We start from the raw sequence: 21,694 nt of genomic DNA on the forward strand, positions 1-21,694 counted from the left end.
CTGCAATAAATATAAATTAATTAATAAAAATATTAAATTATTAAGTAATATTACTAACTTGAGTTAAAGTGATTCCCATCGTTGGTGTCGCAAGGATTTTTCCTGTATTCCTTTCTTCCGTAGCAATATTGGACACAACCTGCTCGTGACTAGACACAGTTGTAGTTCCATTGTCCAGATAAGTGGTCAAGTAAGTGAAAGTGGTCAAGCAGGTCTTTGTAACGAATTGATTTGGATACAAAGATGATGACAAACTTTCAATCTAAAAGAGAATTGAATGAATATACAATTTATCTTTTTATATGGATATTCTTACATTTGTTGGTATTACCATCATCATGTTATTGGAAACAGTTGACGGTTTCAGTGTGACCGCTTTCTGAGTGTTCGGAAGCACTCTCCTGTAATCTCCTGGAAGAGTGCTCTTGTCTCCAGCTACAATCAACTCCACCCCATTGGACATCACTCTAGTAGCTAAATTGTATCTTGCCTCCTCTAAAGCTCTACCTCTATCATCTACACCAACATCCGAATTAGTCGAGAATCTTACTTCAGTTTACAAATGTAATAATGTACAAGTATTTACAAATAAACAAATAAAAAAAAAAACAAAAAACGAGAAAAGAACAAATAATGAGTATCTACTGCATGCAAGATTAGTGAATTTGATATTTTACAAGTAAGTACATTTTTTTATGATGTTGTTGTTGTTGATGTTGTTTAAGAAAATTTAGTTCTTACCTTGGATGCTAGGTTCTTTTGAGGATTCCATGGATGGGGTAACAGTCATTGGTATAAAAGGTATAGTTTCAGTAGCGTCCAAGTCAAGTAGAGTCAAAGTCGTGTATCTAGTTGTAGGTTCAGTGATAGTTACTGTCTTCGTGTGCGGTTTAACTTCGGTCGTCGAAGTAATTACTTGCTCATCGCCACTCACCCTTGTAACGACAAAAGTGTACGTACGTAATTTACTTTGCAGTGTTGTTTTCGTGATTGTCTCGACTGCCGTTATCACCGTCGTCTTCGCTAGAAGACCTGACGCATCGATGGATTCGGATATTTCGGGAAAGAATGGTTCGTATTCTGGTAAGGATTTATTCGTGATCAAATTCTCTTCGCTGTCCTCGAAAAACTTGTGCGTTTCCGTGGACGAATCCAAGTCTATGAAGTTAGCAGTTTGCGTTTCATCTTCAAGATCCTCTTCTGAATCAACCGAAACGGGCGGTGTTACAACTTCTTGCATATGTTCGATCCCGCTTGCTTCCGAAACCTTATCTTCTTCCATCTCATCTTCATCTTTTATATCTGTATCGTCATCATCTACATCTTCATCATCTATATTTTTATTTTCGTTTATATCTTTGTCGTCATTATCTTTATTTTTGTTATTTATGTTTTTTTCTTCATTTTCATCATTTTCATCATCTTCATCATCTACTTCTTTATCTCCATCATCTACATCCTTATTTTCATCATCGATATCTGCATCTTCTATGATTTTGTCATCATTGATATGTTTCTTATCATTTTCATCATCATCATTTTCATCGTCTTCATCAATATCTTTATCTTCATTTTCCTCGTTATTATCTATATTTTCATCAACCTCATCCTCCTCCTCCTCTTTATCATTTTTGTATTCATCTTTATTTTCATTTACATCTAATTTATTTTCTAAGCTATTGAAATCATCAGTACTTGCTAAATCTTTAAAACTCTCACTGTGATTAGTACTGAATTCGGAGCTACTGAAGTAAGTCTCCGTAGTACTAGCAAACGTTTGGGAGATCGGACTAATCGTGTGCTTGATCTTCCTCACCCTAACCCTTCTGGTAGGTTTAACAACCACTCCTTCATCCTCATTCAATTTCGTTGAAGGATTCAAAATCCTCTTCTTAGTAACAACAACTCTCCTCCTGTTCTTCCTCTTCTTAACAATAATCCGCTTCCTGTGGTAGTTCTTCGGTATATCCGAAGGCTGCCCCAGGTACTCTTCCTTCGTATCAACATGGAAATTCGTTGAATTCGTATTGCTCTGTCTCGGTTGTACCCTAACTAATTTTTTCACCACCCGTCTGGGACGGACAGTGTTCTCAGTGCTTCGCTTAATTCTAAATTTTGTTTGTTTTTTATTGATATTTTGCTTGCCAATTTGTGCTTTCGAAACGTAATTTATGCCCCTGTAAATGAGTTTCGACACTTCGACCTTTGGCATGAGTGGGGCGAACCCATCAAGGTCTACAACGCTAAAAAATTACCGGAAGATTGGTTTATTGCAATCTTCGCTTTAGTTGGTCTAATGTATGGACTCTCAGTAACAAATTGCTTGCTCACATCTATCACATTCTCCAAACTCTCCGTGGGAATCGAAGCTTGAGGGAAATCAAAGTCTCCAATTGCAGGCATCAAATGCTGATCTAAAGTTGTCAGGATTATCTGCGGGATAACTCTCGATGGTTCCACAGGAATGTAACTTGCTTCCCTCTTCTTTCTATTATCTTCACCAACCACAACAGTTGAGAGTATGGTACTGAATTCACCAGGAGTTCTTCCAGAGACGTAAAGAGTTATTACGCTCGTCTCCTTCGGTGGTGGACTTGGCGTCGGTTTCTTGTTCTTCTTTCTTGAACTCTTCCTCTTGGGAGGTTCAGTAACATCATCAACGGTTTGATATCTCTCAATCGCCTCATCTTCGATAGCCAAGTTCTGTTTATCTTGAGCGGCAAACAGCGATTGCTTGAATAACTCTTCATTATTTAAATTTAGAACTCCAGCAGGCGATTGGAATATGTTAGGTTGTTGGAATACTTGTTGTTGTTGCTGCTGCTGTTGTTGTTGCAATAAGAAAGGAACCAGTAAACTGTTTAATTGATTATTCTGTTGAAGCAACGGAGTTGGTGTAACGACAACAGTTTCAGTTAAGAATTCGGTGGCGGTAATCACGTTAACGCTCGAATCTATGATTGTCGTCAATATCTCTTTTCCTCTGAACGTAAGTGGAATTACCGTTGAGGTTTCAGATGTCACTGTAGTCACGTAGGTTGTAGTTCTTGTTTTATATTCAGTAGTTGGAGTGCCTGCTACCACTTGATTTTGCAAGCCTAGAAGATTGGGCTGTTGCTGGATTGGATTGTTTCCAAGTAATAATTGTGAAAGAAGTATATTGGCTAGAGGACCTTGCGCTAACGGTGGAGGAGCGATTGTGTTCACTACAGGTTCGACAACGTAAACTGTGCTTGGGATTACGTGTGAGAAAGAGGTTCTTCTACCTCGGATTGTTGTTGGAGTGAAGATCACTGTGGTGGTTGGAGACTCGTTCAATGTATATTTAGTGATTTGCGTTGCTCCATTAGCTCCAAATCCTGTTGATTCACTTAAAAGTACCGTAATGTCTTTTCCGTAGGGATTCGTTGTTGTTGAGTATTGTTTCGGTGTCAAGACTTCCGTACTCAATTGTGCTGTTACAACATTTCTGTATTCGGTAATCTTACCATTTACAACAGGAATGGTTACTTCAATGGGTATTTGATGAGTAACCGTGATGGTTCCATCAGATTTAGGAAGAACAAAGTTCGTTTCGTTTTCTTGATTGTTTTGATTATTGGCGCGTTGTCTGCTGGCGGTAGTTCCTCTCCTCGGGCTCTTCGGTCTAGCTCTGCTCGTTGTTTTAGGTCTAGAATTACTTTCAGTCTGTGATCTTGACCTCGACGATGGTCTTGGAGTCGGCTTCCTGATTCTCGAGCCTTCAGTCGATGGTCTTTTGAAGCTGCTCCTCGAGTTGGTATCTCTTAATGTGAATTGAGATCTACCGTGTGTTGGTCTCGAAGGAGCGATTCTTTGCGTCGTGTGTTCATTGCGAGTGTGTTCAGTACGGGCGCGTTCGTGTATTCTTGGTTTTGGTGCAAATCTTCCACGTTTCTTAGGAGCTTCAGTTTCAGGTGGTGGTGGAGCTTCAGTGGTCGTTGTAGTTCGTTGAAGACCGGGCCGTCTGAAGCGTGAGAAAGACTGCCTCTTCTCGCGGATCTGAATTTGAGTGAATGCATCCAAAGCTGTTTCTCTCTTGGAGCGCCTTTTTAGCCCAGCGAATGGTCTTATTTGAATTGGAGAGAAAGCACGTCCGTTTCTCGCTTGTTCAGGAGCAACTTCTGTTTGTTCATCGTTCACTGAACTTTCGTATTCTGTATCATCGTCCTCATCATCGCGATCTCCATAATCAATATCTTCGGCCAAATCTTCTTCTTCTTCTTCCTCCTCTTCTGGCTCCGGTGGTGGTGTTGTAGTGGTAAATAGATTCCTTCTTGGGAACAGCCCATTATTAGGCCTTGCTCTATTCTGTATGGAATTTGAACTTGGTCGATTGAATAGACTTCTTGCGGCAGGTTTAGCAGTAGTCGTTACTTTCTTGGTGTTCTTGCTACCCTTGAGACTTCTTGGAGTCGTCGGTGGTCTAGCAATTGGCGGTCTGCGGAATTTCAGCAGAGGGTTCTGACTGCGCCTGGAGGAGGATTCGGTGGTGGTAGCTTCCAAATCTTCTGGATTATCGGTAACTTGAGTTGTCAAATCGTTTTCTTCGTCGCTAACCACCGAAGGTACGGTAACGGTATTCAAACCTCTGCTTAAAGTGGATGCCAATGTTGGTCTAATTCTGAATCTATTGTTGCCATTGTAGGCAGAGCTGGGTCTTGGAATGGAAGATGATAGAGTGGAGGATCGGAAACCGCTTCTACGGGAACTCGAACCGAACGCCGAGGATGGTTGTACTCTTCCAGAACTTCTTCCTCTGTTAGGAGAGTAAGTAGACGATGGACCAATGTTACTAGCAAAGGTGCTCGATTTAGGCCTAGTAAATCTGCGGCTTCCCGAGGCTGAAGCTGGTTGAATCGATGAAGAACTCTTTCTGTTATTTCCGAAACCTCTGGATTTCGATGCTGGAATCGCTGTTACAGTTGGCGTGAAATCGCTTCTGGTTATTGTTGTCGCACTTGGTTTACTTCCTTTACGTTTCGGAGCAAACGTCGGTTTAGGTCTCGAAGCAAACGGTCTGATCACCGGAGTAAATGTTCTTTTGCGAGATGAGAACGTTAACCTGGATTTGACTCTGGTATTGTCTCCGTCCTCAGTGCTTGTTTCTTCTTCTTCTTCAGGTGATTCTGTATCGTCTTCCTCAACTTTAGATGAATCACTAATAGAACCTTCTATAACTACAGGAGATGGAGCTATTGGTAAAGCTGTTGGTGTAATTTCTTCTAATACAGTTGCAGTCGGAGTGATTACTGGCTCTGCTGATTTTGTAATAAAGCTTGAAGTGCTTTCAATTATATGAGCATAAGTTCCATCGATCAACGTTCCCAAGACTTTAGATTGATATACTATGGTTGTATCAGAGTGAATAATCGATCCATCGATAAGTCTTACTAATCCGGTTCTTTGAGTTGCCGGTGTATCAGTTTGTAAAGCCTTCTTTTCTTCATCTACCACTAAAGAACTGGTACTTTCGATGACTTGAGCATAAAGATTACTGATGTAAGTTCCAACAGCTTGAGTCGTGTAGAACAGAGTGCTAATACCATCAACATCCACAACTTTACCTTGATTGATACTAACAACACCAGTTGGTTTGAGTTTCTCAGAAGGAGCCACAGTAGGAGTAACTATAATTTCGGTACTCTCCAATACCTTTGCGTAAAGTCCATCAATATATGTTCCATATACATCAGTGGATAAAATAGTTTTAATACCTTCATTTTCTACTGTTGAAGCAATTGTAGACAATAATCCAGTTGGTCTAATTGATGGTAAAATTTCAGTAGGCTTTGGTTTCTCTTCCTCAATTTTATTGGCATTAGCTTGCCCAATTGCTCTTGCTATATGATTAGATTCAATCTCTTCAGTTTTATTCAAAATATTTGTAACAGTTTCCAACCGACTGTTGATTACTGAGCTGCTTCCATTATAAGCTGTAGTGAAATAGGTGAAAGTAGTATAAAAAGTTGTTAAATCTTCACCATCGACTTGCGTGGGTTTTATTAAATCATTCAACACTGTCGGCTCGATCTTAGCAGTTTCAGTTGGGCTGACAATATTGGAAACAGTCTCTTCTCGATTGGTAATCTTAGTAGTTCCATCTTTGTAAAGCGTAGTCCAATAAGTGTAAGTTGTGTAATATGTTATGGGTAGAGTCAAATCTTCTACTGATAAACTTTTAGTTGGAGTTAAAGTTTCTGTTACAACATTAGTCACTGTTTCCAAGCGACTTACGACGTTGCTGGCCGTGGTTCCTTGATACATAGTAGTGAAATAAGTGAATGTTGTGTAACTGGTTTGCAAAAGAAGCGTGGGCGATGGAATAATTTCGGACTCGTTATTGGATTCCGATACAATTTGATCATCCAACAAAACATTGCCTTCTCCATTGGAATTTTCATTAATCACCCTTTTGTCGCCTTCAGAAGTACTGCTTCGTACATCTGTGACCATAGTAGAAATAGTTTCGTACTCGCTCAAATCTAATAAATCATTAGAATCTGTTGTCGTTCCCTCAATGGCATGATAATTCTTACTTTGCAGTATATTGTTATCCAAAATAATATTTTCATTCTCAGATTTCTGCCTGTTAATCGTACTGTTATAAGCGTTATCCGGCGAAATGTTCAGAGCTTGTATTTTACTCTTCAGCAAAGATTCATCATCAGTTATTATTCCTTCATCGTCTCCGAATCTGACCGTTACAGTGGGTTTAATTTCTTCAACCGCTTGAGTTGGTGTCACAAAATTCGTGTAAACTTCAGTGCGACTGGAGATTTCAGTTTCGCCATCAACGAAAATCGTGGTGAAATAAGTGTACGTTGTATAATAAGTTTTAATCGCTGTATTTACGAGATCATCACTCAAAGCAGGGGTAGCCTCTACTGCGTTTTCCTGTTCTTCATTCAAAACCGGCAAATTTGTGGCACTGCCAATACCGACGGCGCTCGGCGAGATTTCGAAATCTTCGAAACTTACAGCTTTAGTTTTGAAGTCACCACCAGATACTAATCCTTTCACAGCATCATCAGACATCTCCATGCCAGGTTCTATCGTGGACGTGATCACATTGGTCACCACAACTTTTCTGCTCGAAATCGAAGATGTCGATTCTTGGAAGAAGGTGGTCAAGTACGTGTAAGTTGTGTATAAGGTCTTGAAAAGTAGTTCAATTTCCTCTCCACTATCGGTGGTTAATTCAGTAGTTTCTGGCTCGGATTCGGTAACGTGTCTCCTCTCTGTAGTAATTTCGAAAGGAGTCGTTTCTAGAGCTTCAGTAGTTGTTAACTGTTCAGTTGTGGTTGGTTCGGATTCAGTTGTTGTAATTTCTTCGGTGGTCGTTGTGATTATTTCGCTTGGAATAATAGTGGTATCAACAATGGAAGGAAGTACAGTGCAATCGATGGTATTGAAAGTGGTTTCAGTTGAAACGACCTCGTTGAATTTGACTGAAGTAGAAGTAGATTCCACGTTGTTTGTTTCCAATGGAATGAAATAAGTAGTAACGTAAGTCAAAGTTTTCAGCAAAGTTACAGGAACAATCTTCTGTCCATCCGCACATTCTTCTTCATTTTCAGTGGGTTGCGCTTCAGTTGCAGGTTCCTCTTGCTGCTCTTGAGTGGTAACTTCTTCCTCACGCTCTGTTGTTGTGGTTTTAGCTGTTGTCGTCGTTGTAGTAGTGGGTTCTTCATGAGTGGTCGTCTCAGGTTCTTTGTGAGTAGTATGAGCTACAGCGTTTTCAGTGGTTTGTCTCTCTAAAATTTCTTCTTCTTCCTCCTCCTCTTCAGTTGTGGTAGCATATTCTTCCTGAGATTCTGTGGTTTGCGCAATCAAAGTTGGCTCATCCTCAAAGAAGATAGTAGTGGCTCCACCGAACGCTTCTTTCATGGTACTTGGTTCTTCATCATAGAATATAGTGGAAGCCGTGTTCAAAGGTTGAGTCTCCTTCTGAGCTTCTTGCTGTTGCAGTATATTGAAGAATTTAGATATTTCCTCTTCGGATGGTCGCGACAGCATCGGAGGAAGTTGCGTTTCGGATGATTGAATAATATCATCGGTGAATTTAATCGTAGCAGTTTCTGTTGTCTCAATAGTAGTCAACACGGGAGTCGGTTTCTGCTCTTCAAAAAGAACCGACAACTTAGCTTCATTATCTTCGTGCTCTTCATCCTCTTGTTCTTCGTCTTCATCAATTTCCGCTTCATCTTCGGCTTCCGTTTCAGTTTCGGCTTGCGTTTCAGATTCTGTTTCTGCTTCGGTCACTGCTTCAGCTTCATCTTCCATTTCGGTTTGATCTTCTACGTGGTATTTATCGAGTTGCTCGTTTTTAGCTTTACGGGTTGCAGCGTCTATAACCATGGTTGGAAGGAGAGTTTGCATGGTCAATTTGTGGCCTTCAACTGTTTTAGTGGCAATTCCTGGTTCGTGCGTTAGGAAGGTTTTCAATTTGGTTGCGATTTGGGGTTCAATCAATGTAGCTTCGCCTTTAATTTTGGTCACTTGGTTGTTGATTTCTTTTAACGGTTCTTCAGTTTGAGGCGTAAATACAATGACGGTATCGCCTACAGTCGTTGTGAAATCGGCGAAGCCTGTATAGGTTACTGTTTTCAAGTCTTGCTTGTTAGGAATTCCTCCACGGAACAGGAGTTTGGCTTTTCTGTCTGCAGCAGTTGTTGGCTTAGATTTTTCGGTATTCACATCGTATTCTGGAAGATCTCCTAAGAAGCTAAAGCCGCTTGGCGAGAATTCGTTTCGAACTGTGAATGTAGGCAGATTGTCCCATTCTTTTACTTTGGAGGCCTCAATGTCATCTTTGCTAATAACATTGATTTCATCGTTTTCTTCTTTCCTGATCAGATCGATGTGTTTCTGAGGATGGATTTGGAAGACCTTCACGTTGTTCTGGTTTCTATCGGAATCTTTGGCGAATGGTACTCGCGCGTTGTTCGATGATTGAGAGAGAAGTTCTTCTTCGCTGAAGGTTTCTTTGTATTTATAGAGGTCGGGTTTGGTGGTAGGAAAAACGACGAAGGGTTTGTCGACTTGATTCGGGGAGATGTAATCGGTGTTCTTGACGAAGTTGCCTTTGTCGATGAGATTCTGATCGATGTTCCACTTCTTCTTATCGTTATAAGAGCGAGTGGGCGAGTCATTATCGTACAGTACTCTAGAGCTTTTCGTCAATAAGTGCGCGTACAAACGTCCGTTGTCGAGGGTCGTACCGAGCACTTGCGTTGCGTACTCGGTAGTCACACCCTCCTGTATGAAGGTACGGGCTGTGGAAGTTAGAAGACCCACGTCCGGTTTTACGCTCAGGAAACGGCCGAAAGTTGACCGACCATGACTATCCACCAGTAAGACTGTTGTGACATCTATAGCCGAGCAAAAGGAGAGACAGATAGAGACCAATATTTTACAAAATTTAACAAAAGACATAATTAATATGATAAATTTAGAAAGAAAAAACACATACGAGTAATCATAACACGACATAAATTTATACAATAGATTAATCACTAAATTACTACAAATTTTTACTAAAAATCAACACAAAAAACATAACTCAATTTTATTTATTAACTACAATCAATTAATTCCTCCAAAAACAACAATTTATTCAATTAACTTTTAAACAAATCATAAGAATTTTTTTTTCTAAATTTTATATATATTTTTTACTTTTCAATATTATTCTTTTGTCAAAGTTAAATTTGTACTGTTTTCTGTACTAAAATTTAAATGTTTGAACTTTTCATTAGAAATATTTTCTGAAATTTGTTTCCTTCTTTAACATATTAATTTCACTAGAAATATTTAACTTTTTAATTAAATTTAATTTGTTTATATTTTTTCTCTATAAATATCTTTTAAAATGTTAATTAGAACACTGAAACATTTTCAATTTACAGTAAGCTTTAAAAAAATTGAACATTTACATTGAAATGGAAAAATACATGAAACAATGGGAATAATAATGTGAGAGGAGGCAGCGTTTACAGCGAAACGCCATTAGTCAATGCCAAAAAATTCTGAATCATCGACGGGTTTAAATTTAACAAATATCGCTTTGTTTAATTGAATCGAAAGAGAGAAAAAATAACGGCACACGCAAAATATAAACAATGGTGGAATTGTTTAATTCATGTCGTGCGATGGATACAAGAATTTTCTCTTTGATTCATTTTGCATAACTAAAACAAATTTATCATCTAGCAAACCAAGTTTCCTTGTTCATAATTAAAAAAACATAACATTAATTATTTTCATTTTTAATTAATAAATTTCTAGAAAGGAAAATACTATTAATAAATCATTGTTATATCATCATTATAATAATATTACATTTGTTGATTTTTTTTGTCAATTGTTGTTGTTCGAAAAATTATTTGTCTTGAAGAAAATTAAATTAATTGTAATTATTTAAGTTTGTAATATTTCAATAAATGTACATAGATTCATTAATAATGATAGAAATTAATTATTTATTGATAAAGTTGAGATATGTTTCTTGTTATTAAAAGCTTAACGTTAAATTCAGATGTTTTCTGATTGCTCAACGCAATTTATTTAAGGATTTCTGTTGAAACTATCTGAATTTGCGGTTCGCTTTTCTTATGTAGAATCGTAATTATATGCATTCGCAATAGAACCTTCACCGCAATGTTCGATATTTTCGTATTATTATTATTATGAACCGATAAACAGACGAAGAGAAGGAAAAAAAACAAACAAAAATTATAAACAGCTACAAAAAAAATATGATGCAAACAAAAAAACAAAACGTTTAACTTTACAATCAACTAATAATGTACGGGTTATTAGTTGCAGCCGACGAATTAAACAACGGCGAACGGAAACGTAAAATGTATATTAAATTGAGGAAAAAAAAATAGATAAATACAAACAAAGAAAGGATGGTGAATTAATGCGCAAAAATTACGTAAGACATAATGTACACAAGAGAAAATGAAATTGAAATATGCATGATCGAAGAAGTAGAGAAGAGTTGAAGGAGGTGGCAAATTTTTCCATCCTTGACATTTTGTACAGGCGAAAATAATTAAAATAACGTTCGTTCGTTTTTCCATAATTCAGAGAGCGAATTTTATGCAGCCTTCGGGTTTCCGTGTCCAGGACCCTCTGACATTTAACTTCGCGACGTTACGATGCAGACAAAATAATAATAAATAAATGAAGAATACCGCATTTTCAAATGGTTATGCAACGCTTGCTGTCGAAAATAAAAATATCCGTTTATGTTTCTTCTTTTCTTTTTCTTTAATTGCGCTACGTATAAATTTCGCTCTCGTGCGTTACTCGCGTTGCGTAATCGCCATTAAATGCTATTTACAATCTCCAGATGCTCTTGCGGACGGTATACCGATGGTATTCCGTCCATCATCGACATCTACGCCGTCCTCTTACCTTGTCCGCTCTGTCTCCTCTGCCTCGGCGAAGACTCGATGTCTCCATCTCCTGCAACGAAAGAAAACGAGGTTAATATGTTGTCTGCAATTAACGTTTCGTTGCATATTTATTTATAAGGATAAAATGGAAAATTTCTTAAAACGAAACAGAAAACATACATTTTGTATTTAATTTTTCAATAAAATCGACTTATTTTTCATAAAAATAAACACAACCTGTCACAAAATTTTATATTGCCAGTTTGACAAATTCAATTCTGTTACGCCATCTTTTGATTTGTTTACAATTTATTCATTTTTTCACTGTGAAATAAAACAAAAAAAATCAATTATTTAACACAAAAAGGTTATATGACACTGACAGATTCAAGTCTGTTACGCCATCTTTAGGTTTATTTTATAAGTTATTTAATGTTAAAATAAAACAATTTAAGACAATAAATAAAAGTTAAAAAAAAAACAAAAAAAATCAATTATTTAACACAATTTTTTTTGACAGTTTGACAAATTCAAGTCTGTTACGCCATCTTTTGGTTTGTTTTATAATTTCATTAAGTTTTCATTCCTTTATAGAAAACGTAATTATTTAATTATAGTTTATTCATGTATGTATTTTATTAATTGTTTAATTTTTAAAAGTAGATTTAAACATAAAAAAAATATTTAAAATAAAAAAATAATCTCATTTGAAGGAAGTATTTGAAGCTTGAAGTACGAAATCAAAGTGACATAATGCGAACAATTGCAGTTGTTACTTTCATCAACACTAGTTGGTACATCTGACAGACATTAATGTCCCATATCACGTATAGTGTGGATGCAGCATACAAAATTATATCAAAAGAAATAATCGTTTAAATCTCAAAGAAACAGCTTACATTGGAATGCGTGGACTTCTGTTTGTTTCAAATGCTAATTCCTAGAAATTGTGTTATTAGGTAAAAGACTTATCCAAACAGCCGCGCCCGTGCTGCACTTTCCTCTCGGCACGAATTGCTTGAACACACGGATCTCCCAAACACCAAAAATAGAATCAATAATTTGTCCTCACAATAACAACAAAAAGAAACGGTGGTAATTACACGCGACCTTCAAGACAGAGACCTCAACGCTGAATTTCTCTTTGGGTTTAATTACGTTTTATGCGTTTCCTGTGTTCCCTATCAATTGCTGTTCAAATTCTTGTCTACAAAGATTTTACGCTTCTTGCACACGCATCCTCGGTCGCAGCGGCAGCTCTCTTTCACTTTTAACCGCGATTTCATCACGCATTTTTTGCCCTTCTCTCCTCTCCAGAGTGGACGAACTGTTGGTCATCTACAACCAGAGTTTCGATTATAGAAGACCCCAATGTCGTATCGATGAATTCCGATTGCTTCAGTGAGGATTACAGAAAATTAAGAAAGATACTTTGGAGTTGGTCAATGGATGTGTCCAAATTTTTTTTTCGATGTGCAAGTACAATTACCATCTGTTTAACCCCTTTTTTTCAATGAGTTGGTAAATGCAAAATTTAAGCAATAAGAAATAAATCAGTTGCAAGTTTAGACGCACATTCGAAACATCAATTAATATTTCGTAATTACTAGTCGAAAATGCGGGCAAGATTGATTGGAAATACACGGTCAAATTATTTATGGAATGGCAAGGAATGCGTTTAGTCCAAATAATTCAATACTAATTAGTATATAATTACTTTTAAAATATATAGTACATTTTTTAATAAGAAAAAGTTTCAGTTTTCAATGATTATTTCCAATTACAAGAAACATTATGTTGGTTTCAAAATTTGTATGTGAAAATTCAGATTATTTGAAATAAATTGTAATTCTTATGGTTTTCTTGTATTTCATTGTTAAAATAAGTAAAGAATGTTAAAGGTTCAAGAAAGAAGTAATTAACTTTCAGAGTTTTATTACAAAAAATTAAGAAATTACAAGAAGCACAAGTATACTTATTTGTTTATAAGTTTATGTTGAGACTTTATCAAATTTGGAATTACTAAAAAATGTGTATTATATTTTTAGTATTCTTTTTGCTAAAGTTAATTAAGAAATTTATTCATTGTTTTAGAAAGACTATAATAAGTTGAATAAGAATTTAATTTAGTAAATTATTTCCATGGGATTCGATTAAATTCGACCGGAATAACAATTAATTTAACTGGATGAAAGATTACGTCCAGAGTTAGTTGAACTGGTAAATTATATAAGCTGAAAAGTGTATAATGTATACAATTATAATAAATTACAGATCTGGTGGTTGCACAATAAGGACCAAATGTGCAATCGAAGGTGAAAGTAGTTGCGAAAGAAATGATATTCTTAATTAACGACACGAATGATTCGAGCATAAATTAATCATCGAAAACGGTGTGATTAAAAAGGAATTTGCTCGGAATTTGATGATATTTTAAACATCCAGGAAACTCTAAGGAATTGAACGAGAACTGTTGGAAAAAGGGAAAGTAGATGGAATCCACGGTCTGCAATCAAAGTCGCATTAAGCATCAAATACCCCAATATTAACAATCTATATCCGCCCACCAAAGAGACTTATTGTTGCGATCAATTAATTAATTGCGTAATTGCGATTTCTCGATTTCTTTTGTGAAGGGATGCTTTCTCCGTGGCCCCCATATTTTCGGGGAACAAAAAGTGAGTTCTTCGGCAACGTGTTTGTGTATGTCTGTCTCAGTAACGGACAGGTGTAGAAGCCATAAGGAGGTCATACTTATACAGTCTTCGAGTGTATGTAATGATTGAAATCAGCCGCGGGCGGAACCGCCTGACCGACAATCATCTGACCCACATCTGCAACGGCAGACCTCTGAGAACACGCCGAGATCGTTCCCATCATATCCATTCGCAGCAGCAGCAGCACTTCTTCTACACGCGAGAATCGAGAAGAAAGAGGACCAGACCAGGCATAGCATTATCTCACATTTCGGTCATCACTTCCTATTTCTCACCTTATTCTCATTCACCTTTTCATTCTCATTTTCAGCTTTAACCCAGAATCATGTCAAAAGCATACATACATAAACTTAAATCATATGATCTAATTACTACATCTCCTATTCTCTAATAATATCTTTAATGTCATACATTTATTAAGCTTTAAATTATGGTAGTCATTTAATTGATGTAACTGTTACACGCATTTTGAAATTTCTATCTTGTAACTGAAGTAAAGAATTAATATATATATAAAATAACTTTATTTGATATATCTGTCAATTTTTGTTCTTTAATATAACTGTCATTAGAAGTAAAGAACAAATTTATACAATGCAACTTTATATGACATATGTGTCAATTTCTTTAATTTGACATAATTGTCAATACAAATGAATAACCAAATTAGGTTATATTTACCTAGTAAATACAAATTTAAACTTTATATCATTATTTGACATATCTGTCAATCTTTGATCTTTAATATATCTGTCATTAGAAGTAAAGAACAAATTTATACAATGCAACTTTATTTGACATAATTGTCAATACAAATGAATAACCAAATTAGGTTATATTTGAATACAAATTTAAACTTTATATCATTATTTGACATATCTGTCAATTTTTGTTCTGTAATATAACTGTCATTAGAAGTAAAGAACAAATTTATACAATGCAACTTTATTTGACATATGTATAAATTTCTTTAATTTGACATAATTGTCAATACAAATGAATAACCAAATTAGGTTATTTTTATCTAGTAAATACAAATTTAAACTTTGTATCATTATTTGACATATCTGTCAATTTTTGTTCTTTAATATAATTGTCATTAGAAGTAAAGAACAAATTTATACAATGCAACTTTATTTGACATAATTGTCAATACAAATGAATAACCAAATTAGGTTATATTTGAATACAAATTTAAACTTTATATCATTATTTGACATATCTGTCAATTTTTGTTCATTAATATAACTGTCATTACAAGTAAAGAACAAATTTATATAATTCAACATTTCTTTCATTTCACATAATTGTCAATTCATTTAAGTTAAATTTTAAAAGTTTATACAAATACAAATTTAGATGTTAAGTCATTATTTTATATATAAGTTATTTTATTTAATTGGACATAATTTTCAACTCAAATGTGTTATTAATTATTTTGACATATCTGTAAATTAAATCATTACTATGAAACTCTATGAAAAACTAATTTAATATATCTTTAGTTATATAATTTGATGATGAATTTATGTTAGATTTTCATTTTCATAAAACAAATAAAAAAAATAGACTTTGTTTTTATTATTTGACATAAGTTTGTCAATTTACCAATAAATAAAGAACTAATTAATATATCTCAATAAAAATTAGATAATGACAATTTGTGCTAAATTTATATGATCAATAATGTTGCGAATCATCGTCAATATTCAACTCGTATTTAATTTTCATCGTTTGCGAAATGCAATTATAAGTTGGCAATCCGAGCAACATTCCGATGACTGTGCGTTACGCGATAAATTGGTTCCAAGAAATCCATCATTGAACCATTCTTAAAGTGGTCACAATATTTGTAGTTACATTGAATAACCTGAATGTTTGTAAAGCGGATGAAGACCATCCTTTTTTTCCATTAATTTAAAGGTCATGCGCCAACTGATTTTTTTTGTTTGGGAATTAGTTCAGAGAGAGCTGCACTCATAGGTCAAACTGAGTGCATTCTGAAACACCTTACTCATGCTTAATACAATATACTTGTCAAGTAACTTCTGTTAATGCAAGTATTTTGATGAAATAATTAATAATGAAACTACGGTAATCATTGATTTGTATTGTAAAAAGAAGGTCTACTTAGTAACAGTACTGAAATAATTTTGATAGAAAAATATTTTACTTAAAAGTATGTCGAAATCAGACTTAAGTTAATCTATCGAAATACTACTGAAAGAAAAATATACATATTACTTTAAAGAATGTTAAGAAACCTTTCACCAATCATAATATAGCAATTATTAACAGCATAAATGATTTCATAGTCTATGAATGAATGAATTGTTTTCAAGTCAACAACAGTCCTTTACTGCGTGTGCAATCATTAGAGAATTCAATACACAATAAAAATGTTTATACCAATGAATATTTATCGTCGGTTTATAATGAAGAATAAACTAAAAATAAACGTGTCACAGAACGAAAGCGGAAAAGCGCAAACCGGATTTATCTTGGACTATTTTACGTGAATTCCGTGTTCCCAATTAAACAAGTTGCAATTATATTTATTTTATTTTTGTTCATTGTTATTCTTTTGCAAGAAAACAAAACAGAAATAAAATTGTAACAATTACAACCTGTTCCTTATTTACTTTATTGGCTTTTCAAGGTTGCACATTTAAGGTCAGCTTAGGAAAAGTGTTACGGACGACGTATAAATCACTGATTCGAATTTAAGAGGAGGTTAAGAAACGCTCGAGTGTAATTATTTTACACAAAACTGAATCTCGACCTTTCGATCATTACGATGTCAGAAAGGAAGGAGGATGATCGATTTCTATTGCAGCTATAAGTGAAAGAAGAGATTTAGAAATAATGAGGATGGAAATGGAATCATGTTATTGCTTTTAATATTTGGTTTAATACCATTTCTAACTTAATGATCCAGTTTTGCTGCTACAGAGAATGGGTACACCTTCACATTATTGAAAGTAATTGTACGATCAATTTTAGTTTCAAATAATTGTTTTTAAAGACTCTATTTACAAAACACTCGCAATTATATCGGATTTCTAAAGCAGTTCATGCAACCAAATCTAAACTTCTTATTATCTAACAGACAATATCTTTAATTAATATCCAAAACCAATTAAATTTTTCAATAAATTAGTGTAAATGACAACAAAGATCAGTTTCACTGTCATATGATAACCATGACTACAAAATTTATATAATAAGCAAGTTTATTAATTGGTACACCTAATTTGTGTCGTATATCAGCTGTGACTTTGTCTTGTCTTTGTCATGCAACCAAATCTAATTTTTTTATTATCAAACAGACAATTTCTTTAATTAATATCTAAAATCAATTAAATTTTTCAACTAAAATTTCATCAATATCAAAGATATCAAAATAATATTATTAAATATATCAATATATATATATCAATTTTACTGTCATATGATAACCATGACTACAAAATTTATTTAGTAAGCAAGTTTATTAGTTGGTACACCTAATTTGTGTCGTATATCAGTGTGGATTAAACTTTACAGAACACTGTTTCTCTACCTATGGTACCTATGTGGTGTACATTTATGAATTTACAGATGTCACTTTGTGTGGATTTGGTGACACCTGTCATCTTGTGTGGATACAACTTCCGAGACCAGCGTTTTTCAACCTATGGGAAAATGGGTCGGAAAATGACAGCTGTCACTTTGTCTGGATTTGGTGACAGTTGTCACTGTGACGTAGTACAACTACAAACAAATATGTTGCTAACAATATGGGTGGACTAAATATGTTGGAGGGACAAAAAAAGGTTGAGAAACGCTGTTACAGATTATCTCTTAATCTTAAAATGTTAATGCTATTTAAATAACAACATTACTAAAATGAAAGTGATTAAGAAGACCCAAATAAATATTCATAAGTTTTCTCCAAAATATATATATATCTAAAAACATATCGAGCACACGACTATTTATAAACGAATTATTTTTTTCCTTTCGGCTTATCTACAAGAACAACATTTAATCTCTCAATGTGTTCATTAAAACTATAAGCAATATATGTTTTGGAAAGAAAAATAAATAATGAACGAAATAATAAAAAAAAACAAACTAAAATCAATTGTTAACAATACAAACTAAGTTGATATTTGTTCCGTGAGTTCCGGCAATTTTATCAGAATAAATTTTCCATTTAAAGCAAACATAATGCGATGAATAAATAATGTTCGTCATTATCAGATATGAATATTTGTATTTAATTTTTATACCGTATCTAATCTCACTGTTAAATGTCAATAAAGAAATGATAGATTAGTATTTAAATATTTTCGAAGTTTTATGTTTTTATTTGTTGAAGATTATTATCTTTAATTTGAAAAATTTAATTTCCATTTAATAAGATTTTAAAATATTTACAGTGCTCAATTTTGAAGTAATTATATTATAAACTAAATGTTAATTACTTTGACTATATTTTGAATGCATTTGTTTACAAAAAAATGTTGCTTCTAACTTTACGTATTTTAAATAAAAAAATCATTTATTTGTTAATTTGGGAATCAAATGTTTATATTTAATTCAATGATTTTTACATTGTAAAGTTCTGTTAATTGTTAATGTTAATTGTTGTAGACTGATAATTTGGATTATCATAAAAATAAATTAAATTATCTTTATATACTTGTGATAATAAATAAATATATTTTTTTTATAATTATGTTTATCAATAAATCAATGGATAAAAATAGACTGTTAAGTATTTATCGTGTCGTTGGAGGTTTTGATGTATATTTTTTTTTACTAATATAATTGGTGCTTTATCTGCAGAGCACAAACATCGAGTACTATTTATAAGTGATATTATCCATTGTGTATGCTTAACCGGAGAAAGATTATGATTACATCGAGTATGATATAAACAAATGTGCGATAATCTGCATTCAGTGTGTGCCCAGAGTGCGACCGTTCAACATGCTAGTGTTTGCGTTTATATTGATGGTATGCGCGGTGAGAGCGGATTACTGGGAGGTTAGAGACATGCTCATCAAGAAGGACAGAAGCCATGGGATCGGATCCAATTTAGAGCTGAGCAATCTCGAGAAGGAAGCCAACAAAATATTGATGGAGTACAAATATCGCGAAATCGACGCAAGCTTCGAGAATCCGGGAAACTTTTCACCCGCCCGCCATTTCTTCCATTCGAAGCCAGACATCGAACGTTCGGAGATCTTCAAGATCATCCAGATGTTACCAAAAGGAGCGTCGCTCCACGGACACGACACGGCTTTAGTCTCGGACGATTTCTTATTCAATTTGACGTACAAAGAAGATTTGTATCTATGCGGAGGATCGGTTCTGAAGTTTCTGGCTAGCGACAAGGATGGATGCAAATCGTTGCAAGATTTGAGGAATTCCGATCCTGATTTCAATACGTGGCTCAGGAAGCAGATGACTCTGATCGTGGATAATCCGAAGGAGGCTTATCCGGACATCAACGCAGTTTGGAAACGTTTCAGCAAAATTTTCGCACTAATAACGCCGATGATCACTTACAAACCAGTCTTCGAAGAATATCTGTATCAGGTGTTGCAAGAATTCTATAACGACAACGTGAGTTACGTGGAGTTGAGGGCAACACTTGGCTGGATTTACGATGCCAAAGGAAAGAGGTATGATCCTTTCGAAGTGGTTGGTTTGTATAAAGATATAGTGGATCAGTTCAAGAGCAAGAATCCCGGTTTCTTCGGGGCGCGCGTCATCTACGCTCCCACCCGAAACGTGAACAACGAAACCATGTACAATTACATGATGAACGCGAGGAAACTGAAGCAGTTGTACCCAAATTTCATAGCCGGATTCGATTTGGTCGGACAAGAGGATTTGGGGAAGCCTCTGGATGAATTTATATGCGAGCTTCAGAGTATTTCCAAAGAGATGAAGTTCTTCTTCCACGCGGGAGAAACGAATTGGTACGGCGTTTCCACCGATCTGAATCTCTTCGATGCGATTCTCTTAAACACGCAGAGGATTGGGCATGGTTACGCGTTGGTTAAACACCCTGAAGCGTTGCGCGCTGTGAAGGAGAAGCAGATCGGAATAGAAATATCGCCGATTTCCAATCAAGTCTTGATGCTGGTGGACGATCTCAGGAATCATCCTGCTAACGTGTTGATAGCTCATGGAATGCCGGTGGTGATTTGCAACGACGATCCTAGTTTCTGGGGTGCCCGAGGCCTCAGCTACGATTGGTACATGGCGTTCATGGGAATGAGCAGCAGGGAAAGTGACTTGAGGCTGCTGAAACAATTGGCAGTAAATTCGTTCTTGTACTCCTCGATGGACGCGTCGGAGAAGTTGGACAGTATTAACAAGTGGGAGAAGCTCTGGAACGATTTCCTCTACCATTTAGTAGCAATGTATTCCAACATGTTATCGGACTAATCACTAAGTTAAATAGATGTCATCTGCGAACAATATCCGCTAACAACACTTTAATCATCGGAATCAACACGGGAAATCTGGGTTACCGCATCGATATTTATAAAAAACACAAACAGTAGATGAAGTGGAACAGGAGTTGTTCGCTTCTGCTTCCTATTTTCACCATTAGAATCGTTCCGGAAAACTTTGTCCTTTCCACTTCACTCGCAGGCTCCGCATACTTCAATCACTATGTAACGCATATCATCATCATACACCTAAGAAACCATGAATCATTGAAAAGATCTTTTAACGTCGCACGATGTGTGTCAATGAGATGATAATTTATCTCCTTATTAGCTTTTTTTTTATATCTCTCTAAACACTCGTCCTGCTGCGTTAAATCTTTGTAACCCACATTCTTCGCGCAATTCGGCAACTTCTGTTATTCGCAATTAAACTAATGCAGTTCCGATTTAGTTGATTAGTGGATCATTTTACCGTTTCCTATTCCTTTTATTATTATCATCATCATCATCGTCGAGCCATTATTCTAACTGTTCGCAGGAAGCGCCGGTATGAATATTAACCGAACGCATTCCTCTATTACCAATTGTTACGTTCATCATATTATTCTTTCGCATTTTTTTTGTTTTGGTTTCGGGATCGCTTATTTTTCCGTGTCGCGTTTTTAATTTGTGGGTCAGTGGGGTTCGGACGCCCACGGGCCACTTGATCCAAGCATGTGTCTATATATATATATACATACTCAGACGCATGTGAGACTACCGCTAACCAAGAAGCACAAGACAACACAACACCCGATTGACCCACACTTTCAGGCCAACCGTCCGACCTAACGGATTGGTACCATGTCATATAGCATATAGCGACCATTCAAAAAGTCCATCCGCAATAAATTAAACATTAAACTAGAACCTGAGCAGCACGAGACGACATTCCTAATACCATATTACATAAATCCGCATTCGTACTCCAGAAAACTGGAAACCATTTTCAGGATGAACTGATCCCAATTCACCAAAAACAAACTTAACAATCAAACAATTTCTTCATACAAAACGCAATTATATTTGCATTGCAGACACAGAAAAAAAAATAAAC

General features: G+C 35.3%; 2 protein-coding genes across 2 annotated transcripts in view; one reads left to right on the top strand and one right to left on the bottom strand.

The window, feature by feature from the left end:
• LOC108569731 overlaps positions 1-21,694 on the bottom strand; it is a 58,999-nt gene that overhangs the window by 8,347 nt on the left and 28,958 nt on the right. Inside the window, exons 2-7 of the mRNA XM_017931394.1 lie at positions 11,446-11,496; positions 2,239-9,392; positions 1,658-1,993; positions 742-1,393; positions 317-516; positions 59-262 (exon numbers count right to left, since the gene is read on the bottom strand). Coding sequence (XP_017786883.1) covers positions 59-262; positions 317-516; positions 742-1,393; positions 1,658-1,993; positions 2,239-9,392; positions 11,446-11,496 — 8,597 coding nt within the window. The remainder of the gene's footprint in view (positions 1-58; positions 263-316; positions 517-741; positions 1,394-1,657; positions 1,994-2,238; positions 9,393-11,445; positions 11,497-21,694) is intronic.
• LOC108569736 (adenosine deaminase CECR1-like) lies at positions 19,073-20,697 on the top strand. Its single transcript, XM_017931398.1, has one exon. The coding sequence runs from the start codon at positions 19,121-19,123 to the stop codon at positions 20,588-20,590; it is 1,470 nt and encodes a 489-aa protein (XP_017786887.1). The 5' UTR covers positions 19,073-19,120; the 3' UTR covers positions 20,591-20,697.

Source organism: Nicrophorus vespilloides, unplaced genomic scaffold (assembly GCF_001412225.1).
Source record: "Nicrophorus vespilloides isolate i.1.1-1 unplaced genomic scaffold, Nicve_v1.0, whole genome shotgun sequence".
NCBI lineage: Eukaryota > Metazoa > Arthropoda > Insecta > Coleoptera > Silphidae > Nicrophorus > Nicrophorus vespilloides.